The sequence below is a fragment of the Budorcas taxicolor genome, chromosome 4, assembly GCF_023091745.1.
Source record: "Budorcas taxicolor isolate Tak-1 chromosome 4, Takin1.1, whole genome shotgun sequence".
Lineage (NCBI taxonomy): Eukaryota > Metazoa > Chordata > Mammalia > Artiodactyla > Bovidae > Budorcas > Budorcas taxicolor.
This window is the reverse complement of record NC_068913.1, coordinates 83,761,704-83,770,879: the sequence shown is the minus strand read 5'-3', so window position 1 is coordinate 83,770,879 and position 9,176 is coordinate 83,761,704. Positions and strand designations below refer to the sequence as shown.

Genomic DNA, 9,176 nt, shown 5'->3' with positions numbered 1-9,176 from the left:
CATGTCCATCGAGTCGGTCATGCCATCCTACCATCTCATCCTCTGACATCCCCTTCTCCTCCCACCTTCAATCTTTCCCAGCATCAGGGTCTTTTCCAAGGAGTCAGTTCTTTGCATCAGATAGCCTAAGTATTGGAGCTTCAGCTTCAGCATCAGTCCTTCCAGTGAATATTCAGGACTGATTTCCTGTAAGATTGACTGGTTTGATCTCCTTGCAGTCCAAGGGACTCTCAAGAGTCTTCTCCAACGCCACAGTCCAAAAGCATCAATTCTTCAGTGCTCGGCTTTCTTTATGGTCCGACTCTGACATCCATACATGACTACTGGAAAAACCATAGCTATGACTAGTTGGACTTTTGTTGGCAAAGTAATGTCAGTGCTTTTTAATATGTTGTCTAGGTTGGTCATAGCTTTTCTTCCAGAAAGCAAGTGTCTTATAATTTCATGGCTGCAGTTACCATTTGTAGTGGTTTTGGAGGCCAAGAAAATAAAGTCTGTCACTGTTTCCATTGTTTCCCCGTCTATTTGCCATGAAGTGCTAGGACCGGATGCCATGATCTTAGTTTTCTGAATGTTGAGCTTTAAGCCAGCTTTTTCACTCTCCCCTTTCACTTTCATCAAGAGTTTCCCCAGTTTCTTTTTGCTTTCTGCCATAAGGGTGGTATCATCTGCATGTGGTGATGGTGGTGGTTTAGTCACTAAGTCGTGTCTGACTCTTTACGACCCCATGGACTGTAGCCTGCCAGGCGCTCCTCTCCATGGGATTCTCCAGGCAAGAATACTGGAGTGGGTTGCCATTTCCTTCTTCAGGGGATCTTCCCAACTCAGGAATTGAACCCAGATCTCCTGCATTACAGGTAGATTCTTTATCTATGAGGGAAGCCCTATCTGAGGTTATTGATATTTCTCCCAGCAATCTTGATTCTAGCTTGTGCTTCATCCAGGCTGGCATTTCATACTCTGCATATAAGTTAAATAAGCAGGGTGACAATATACAGCCTTGATGTACTCCTTTCCCAATTTAGAGCCAGTTTGTTGTTCCATGTCTGGTTCTAACTGTTACTTCTTGACCTGCATACAGATTTCTTAGGAGACAGGTAAGCTGGTCTGGTATTCTCATCTCTTTAAGAATTTTCCAGTTTGTTGTGATCCACACAGTCAAAGGCTTTAGCGTAGTCAATGAAGCAGAAGTGGATGTTTTTCTGGAATTATCTTGCTTTTAATGTGATCCAATGGATGTCGACAATTTGATCTCTGGTTCCTCCACCTTTTCTAAATCCAACTTGAATATCTGGAAGTTCTTGGTTCACATAATGTTGAAGCCTAGCTTGGAGAATTTTGAGCATTACTTTGTTAGTGTGTGAGATGAGTGCAATTGTGCAGTAGTTTGAACATTCTTGTCATTGCCTTTCTTAGGGATTGAAATGAAAACTGACCTTTTCAAGGACCTACCAGGAAATCTTACTGTTGATGCTAAATAGAGGCTGTTGGGGCTTCCCAGGTGGCTCAGTGGCAAAGAATCTGCCTGAAATGCAGGGGACACAGGTTTGATTCCTGAGTTAGGAGGATCCTTGGAGAAGGAAATGAAAACCCACTACAGTATTTTTGCCTGTGATATTCCATCTACAGAGGAGCCTGGCCAACTACAGTCCTTGGGGTCGAAAGAGAGTTCGACAGGACTTGGTGACTAAACATTAACAGAAGCTTTTAATTGAATAACTCAAAAGTGGCTTTTTATTTTTACATTATTCTTTCCTTGCCATGCTAGGCCTGAAGCTCCGTCGTCCAGTTTTTATTTGGGCAAGGTCTAGCGTCTCAACGAATTTTTTACACCAAAGATGCCTTTCATGTCATCTGGAGACTTGTCATGGTGGGAACTTCTAAGAAAAGTTCTAGTTATCAGTTTTACCTTGGTTTCCTGGTAGGACAATTTTAATCTGCTGGGCAACCCAGACCCACCAACTCATTCCAAAGCAGTCTAATGCAGGTGTCAAGAACCTGGATTTCCCCCAGATGAACCTTCCCGGCTGCTGCCTGATCACGGTCAAGTAGTGTCATCTCTCAAATCCCTAGACTTTTCATCAGAAAAAGGGAGATAATCATTCTTAACCTGAAGATTGCAGTGAAAATAAATCTCAAACTAAAATTATGATTCAGGGACCTTCCCTTGTGGTCAAATGTTTAGGACTCCACGCTCCCACTGCAGGGGGCATAGGTTCAGCCCCTACTCCGAGAACTAAGACCCACATGCTTCATGACAAAACCAGAAAAACAAAACAAAACTTAAAACTAGAAGTATAATCCTTACCGTCCTTTTCCAACCTGCTTTTCCTTCTGATTCCCTAGCTCAGCAAATGGCATCACCCACTGTACATTTTGTGCAGTCCAGAAAGACATCTCTTGTTCCTTCAAGTTCCACCATCAGTCAGTCATAAAGTTCTGTGAATTTTACCTCTCATCTTGAAATCATGTAGTTCCTGCAACACCAGCACCACCGCCCTATAACTAACTAGTCTCACCAAATCCACTTTTATTATCCCAGCCCCAGCCCTAACTTTCTACACTATTGCCAGAGACATCTTTCAAAATCAAAGTGTGAGACATTGCTAAAATATTCTCAGTGCCTTTGCAGTGCTCCTGGCTCGGGTAAATCATCTCCCATACCTAAGAGACCCTAAGTGCTTCTGCTCTTTGCTTCCAGTTTTCCTTTCCCTTCCAGTCTGCGATCCAATCAAGGTAGAAAGTCTGCTTAAAGCTCCTCCAATAAGCCACAATCCTCCATCACCTTTTGCACATTTCTTCTGCAGAGAATGTTTATTCCATCATGCCCTTTCTCCCTTTCCCTGAAATTTTTTTCAACTTTAATCTATTTCAAGTTAATTGCTTAATTTCCCTTTGCTCAACCTACACACCCACGACTAGGTCAGTGTTTTTGATACAGGTTTTGCTGGTACGGTTTTGCCTTCTCCATCACTCTCAGAATAATTTTAAATTCCTGTGATTATTTGACAAGTTTCTGTACCACACTAGAATGTAAGACCTCTGAGGAACTACCTTTTGCAATATCTCCAGCATTAAACACAGCACGTGGCAGATAGCACAGGTTCCATAAATATTTGTTGAATGAGTCTGTACTGTACATATGGAAACCTCTGGTTTCATATGAAAAGCTCCATCTTTGGATTCGGCGCAGGTTTAAATCATGTCCCTGTTAATCTTGAGGAGCTACGTCTTTTTTTTGCTCATCTGTAAAATGGGAATGACTGTCCCTGCCTCACCGAGTTGTTGAGGCCTTAGTGAACACAATATCAAGTGTCTACCTGGCTCAGAGCTCCCTCCGCGATGGAGAGTAATTACGGTAATTAACACAGGTCGGAAGGTCCGGACCGTTAAGCAAACAATTGTCTCTACGCCAACCTGGAGCTTCAAAGGGGGTCTTTGGCCTCAGTAGCCTGTCCCCCACCCCAAACCCAGCCAAACTGTCCAGGAAGTTTCCATCCTAGGCGAAGGTTAAGCCTGCAGGGAGGTGGCAACGAGAGGACACCAGCTGCGCTGCAGAGGTGGGGGCGGCAGCCCATCCCCCACTTGGCTCAGCCTGTTCTTTGCAACTTTCGAGGTCCCGCCGCGCTCCCTGTTTGCCTGTCGGTGTATCTCTGTTCTCCTGTCCCATGAAGGCGACGCCAGGAGCGGCCGTACCCAACCTGGCTTCTGTGAGCCCGCAGGCTTTGGGCAAGTTTGGCGCAGCCCTCGCGAATCTCACGGCGCCCCAGGCCCTGATTTCCGGGCGCGGGGGTGGAGGGCGCTGTCCCCGCCTCCCCTGCGCGGCCAGAGGTGGCGACCCGCGCGCGAGCGGCATCTGATCTGGGGTGGCTGCACAAATACCCGGGTGTGTCCGTGTCTCCGCGGGCAGAGAAGGGTGTCAGGGGCGGTCTGTGCATTTTAATCTTGTCTAGGAAGACCTTCCTTGTCGTCAGTTCCTAGAGGGCTACCCAGTTGGTGCAGTTTCTTTTTCCTTTGGGGATACGTATTTAAGGGTGTGTGTAAATCTTTATATTGTGGGGCAACTCTTAATTAGAAGTCCATGAGATTTCAATCCCTAGTTCTTCCCTCCTAAAGCTTTCTTTAAATATGTTGCAAGTTGTTTTTTTTTTCTCTTTCCTTACTTGAAGTTCATTTTAATTTTCAAGCAAGGATACAATACAATGTTATAATATATATAAAAATATGTATTCGGTTGTTAAACATTTCTCAATACTCCTCTACCTTTCAAGCTTAACGTTAGATTTGAACTTTGAAAAAATATACCCATTTTCATAACACAAAATATTCCTGTAAATTTTTTTGAAAAGTTAGAGTACACCAACTAATGAACTTAAGTTTAAAAAATGGCCAAATGCAAATGTTAACTCCACAAAGCCACCAGATCAATGGATACTATTTATGCTTTTGGATATTCAAAGAGCAATTTTGCAGTATCTGTCAGATTGTTTTGAAAATCAGGTTCTGATCTTAATCCTGAAAGGGTTAAATAACTTCTAGGTTGCTCTTATAATAGCTGACTCATAATACATCAATAATCTTATCCTAGGGTGTGTGGAATCAAATAGCTTAAATGAAAATAAGTTGAAATATTTGTCAGTATGTTGTATGTTTTATCAGTTTAGATGACTTGCAAGTAAATAATTTCCTAACCTTTTAAGGATGAATGGCTACTTTCTACACACTTTGAATATTTTATAGGCATGGTCATCACAGTTTACACTGGTGATAGTGTATATGCATTTCCAGTCAACAAATAGCAAGGTGTCTGTGTTATTCGATGGTTAACAACCCACACTTTTCCATAAAGGTGACATTGTATAAAACTAGAGATTACTGAACAGTATCAAAAGACCATTTTGAGAATCTGAAGATAAAATCATTAGGGATAAGTTAAGAGATATCGGGTAACGAATTATTGAAAAAAAATCATATGCTGGCATAGATATCAAAGTCTCAATTAGCACATGAAATAGTTAATTTTGTTTTTGTTTTAAACATAGGTATCCAGAGCATTAAAAAAAATCCTCTTAGGTTTGTTAAACCTTTAGTAGAAGATTACAGCCAATGTTTTGTGTTTGGTGAATAGCTGTTTGTCTCACTTTATTTACTTGGTATTGGATATTTGTCAATGTCATTTCATATCTACAGAAAATTCTTACGCTCTATGGAGGTAGTGAATGTGTGTGTGTGTCTGCCGGAGGTCACATGACAGTTTCATCCTATTTGGTGGAGCAGCTTGACTCCCCCCCCACCCTTTGCTTTTGGTGATGGTTGTGAGTACAGAAGTTGATTGACAGATGCATGCCAGAAACCCCCATTCTCTTTTTCAAAGACAACATATGATGGATTGCGATCTCTCAGCCCAGCAGGACACGGGGACCATGCAAGCTGTAATTGGTCAGGTATGGAGTCAGCCATTTCTCAACTCCCCTTTTTTCCACAAGGATCTCACCATATGATTCACATAATTCATATTTACAGTACCATCTTTCTATCTGTGTCTTCAGCTACCTGCCAGCGTAGCGCTGAAAGTGCGAAAGGGGAAAGGCACCCATTAAAATCTAGCCAGGAGAGCTCAGCTTCAAACTTCAATGCGATGCTTACAAACCCAAACTAATACAACCACCAAAAAAAAAAAAAAAAGAGCAGAGAACAAATTGAATTTACCCTTTTGCTTGAATGTTTAAAAATATATATATTTTAGAATTTATTTTCTGTTGAGAGATAGTGATCTCTGAAAGAAAGTGTGAGAAGAGAATGAAGTAGTATGTTTTCTCGGTAGTAGTTAACAATTTTCTGTTAAATATTTTGATTTGGACTGTCTTCTCTCGCTCTTTCTCGCTCTCTCTCCCTTGCTGTATGGGAAATATAAATACATAAATGCACGTGCCTTTACTCCCAACCCAGATAGTGTGTGATCGAGCCTGGGAGATGTATGTAGTGGTCTTGCCCGCTGCAGAGGGGCAAGCTGCAAATTAAACACTGCCACAGTCTGAAAGGTCCAGGTGGTCTGCCCGCGCCTCCTAATGCAATCCACACAACAGCTTTAATAAACAGCTCTATTTAGTGCCTCCTCCCTGTATCCAGGGAGGTGAACTGGTCTGGGGCTGCTGTGATGAAATGCCAGAAGAATATCTCTCAGAGGCCTCACAAGCTGATTTTTAGAGCTTTCCTGTTCTGTCGTCTTTGTCTTCCAAATGGGTCAGTGAGTCTTGCTCTTTTCCGTTTTGGTGCTTTCTGTGAAATCGGTAGCTTCTGTTTGTGTGTAAATGTTTGCGTCCTGAGGTAAATCAGAAGAGGAAAGGGTCGTTGTATTTTCATTTGCCTTCCAATAACAGAAGGGACGAGAGGGATGAGAGTGCCCTGCTGCAAAAGAAGGGTGATTTTTCTGACTGTGATGGGGGTGGGGTGAGGAAAAAGGGAATATATGTGGTTGCTTTCTGTTTTTTTCTTTTTTTGGAATGTATTTTTGACCAAAATTTTTCTGAGTTTTATCTCTGCTTACTTAGGAACTGTTAACTCATAAATCAGAATATGGTTACGAATATTTATGAACTCCTAAAAGTTTTTTTCTTTTTTCCTTTTTATATTTTTGCGCTCTTTCCAATCAAGACAGGCTGATGAGGTGATGACCTAAAATTTGTTTGCTGTATGTTAATAGCATGGAAGGAAATATACCATCTTACTGTGTTTTCAACAGAATTATAGCAAAGCACTTTAGAGGTCTGAAAGCACATGGTTTATTAATACCAGCGTGCTTCATAATGCATTTTACAAGGAAAATGTCAGATATATAATACCATGTTTCCACAGGTTCACACTATTTTAAAAGCGGTAGATAACTGCTTGAACAGAACAGTATTTTTTAAAACTTTCCAGTTGGTTTTTGTTATACAGACATAAATAGAGTGAAGTCTCTGGGCATATATTTGTCAGAAAAAAAATATGTAAAGACTGATTTTATATACTGTTAATACCCATTTCGGTGTTTACTGATGAACAAGCAGGTATGTGAAATCTAGCTAAAGTAATCGTGCCATGTGGAAATAAATACATACTTGTTAAAATAGATAACCATTTCATGTAGAAATAAAACTTAAGCTCTGATAACTGTCTTGTCCTGCTAAATAAAACTTGTTGGTTGGCAAGCATGTTCTCACTTCTGTAGATCATAGTATGGTCTTAATACTGTGCAAAATTACTGTGTTTCAGTACCCAATATGAAACATTTCCTTTTGTATATATTTCCCTTAGTTGGGAAAAGAAAGCTTGGTTAAAACAAACAGAAGAGATACTTCTAATTTGTTATTTGATATTATTTATCGGAATTAATTGTTGATGTGTATATTTTTAAAAGGTTCAAGAACATACTGAAAAATAGGAAATGGCATATACTTTACAGATAACAGACTTAAACTTCTAATTTGTCAGGATTTCATATTAGTTGTTATTACTACAGCACTCTGGATTTTGTGTGTACTTCAAATGATTTTTAAAGGCTTTTACATGTGTCCAGAAACTATATATGTTAATCATTTGTTATGGATACCTACTAAACAGTTGCATCAAAGTAGCCAATTTTTTTCTGAAGATTTCATTTCTCATAAATTATTGTATAAAAACTCAGATACTTATGTCCAACTAGTAAATTATAAAAGCAATTATTCTGAAGGTTGTAAAATTTTCTGTACTAAAAATGGTTTGTACATTTTTAGTTCAGAAACTGAAACACTATTTGGAAACTGAAACAGTAATATTCAAAAGAAAAGAAAGATAGCATCCTGTCCCATATGCATATCACAAAAATAAGAAAACCTAATTGAACTCATATCTATAGCTATAAAAAGAAAGATGATATCCAGATTTGAAATTATTTCCTTTTAATTGTTATAGCACAGATAATAATACTGACTCAAACCACTACTTCTAACAATAAGGACAAGAATGTGAAAACAATTTTCCTTGCTTTTCAGTCACTCATAATCAGAAAGAGATGGTTTATTTTTCTGCTTTTGATTTCAATATCATTTTTTCCCTACTCACCAGGTATGAATCAGTCTCAGTTGATGATACAAATGTTTGTGAGTGTTCCTTCTCAAATACATACTGAAATGATAATTATTTTTGTCCTTTTATTTTTCTTTCTGGTCTGAGTTCTGTTCCTACATGGCTTTGAGCTGGAGAAGCAAATCACTCGTTTTCAATGATATTTTCCTTTCAGAAAGATTCCCATGAAACAGTTCTTCAGGTTTTTTTCATTCATCTCTGGGATCACATATCTAGATGCTTCCACTGGAGGGGACAAGGAGACTTCTCTGTGTTGCTGGTCAAGATCCAGCTCTGGGGAGTGCCAAGGGCTACCTGGAAGAGATATTGTTCCTACGTGCCTTCCCTCCAGGGCCTTACCTCCCCAAGCCAGCAATTAAGCAGTCTAGTACTTAAGAACAAACTCTCTGCCTAGTATCTTGAGATCAGGAAACTTGGTTCATTCATAAAGTTTTGGGGAAATCAAGCGGGATTTTTGATAGTTATCTCTAGCAAGCTTACTACACCTTGGAAGCATAGGATGGATTTTACCTTTAGACGATTTTCAAATCAATTCAGACTAAACAGTTAAGCAGGTTCTGAGCCATGAGTTTGAATAGCATTTAAAAATGAAGACACATTTCTACCTCTCATGGCCATTTAGTATTTACTGCATCTTTTTTGAAGACCTGAGCTTATGAGTGACAGATTAGTTTATCAACATCACAGACCTCTTGGGTTTTTTTTCTTTCTTTTTTTTCTCATCTCATGCAGACGGGTCATGGTGTCCAACCCACTTCTGGCACTGCTGTCCCCAGAGGACCCTTGGCTAGCCTGCCATCTTGATGTGTAGGCCTGAAGGTCCAGGCTTGGCTGTGTTTCTATAGACTGACTTGTGCAAATATTACAGGACTGAGACTATTAAATTTGTTGTTAATAAAAACAACAGATGAGGCGAATTAGATAAAAATATGTATCAGGCAGATCTAAGAGTTTGCTGGGAATGGCAGAGACAGCAGGATGAAGGGGCTCCTGTGTGCACTCCCAGTGGACATGGCTGAAGTATGCGTAAAGTAGAAAAGCCATATTTAACAGCATATCAAAAGCTT

The 9,176-nt window shown here is 40.1% G+C and overlaps 1 protein-coding gene across 1 annotated transcript in view; it reads left to right on the top strand.

The window, feature by feature from the left end:
* The first annotated feature begins 5,339 nt into the window (after positions 1-5,339).
* The window catches only part of POU6F2 (POU class 6 homeobox 2), a 498,222-nt gene continuing 494,385 nt past the window's right edge, over positions 5,340-9,176 (top strand). The window contains exon 1 of the mRNA XM_052639072.1: positions 5,340-5,444. Within this exon, the coding sequence (XP_052495032.1) occupies positions 5,340-5,444 (105 nt within the window). The remainder of the gene's footprint in view (positions 5,445-9,176) is intronic.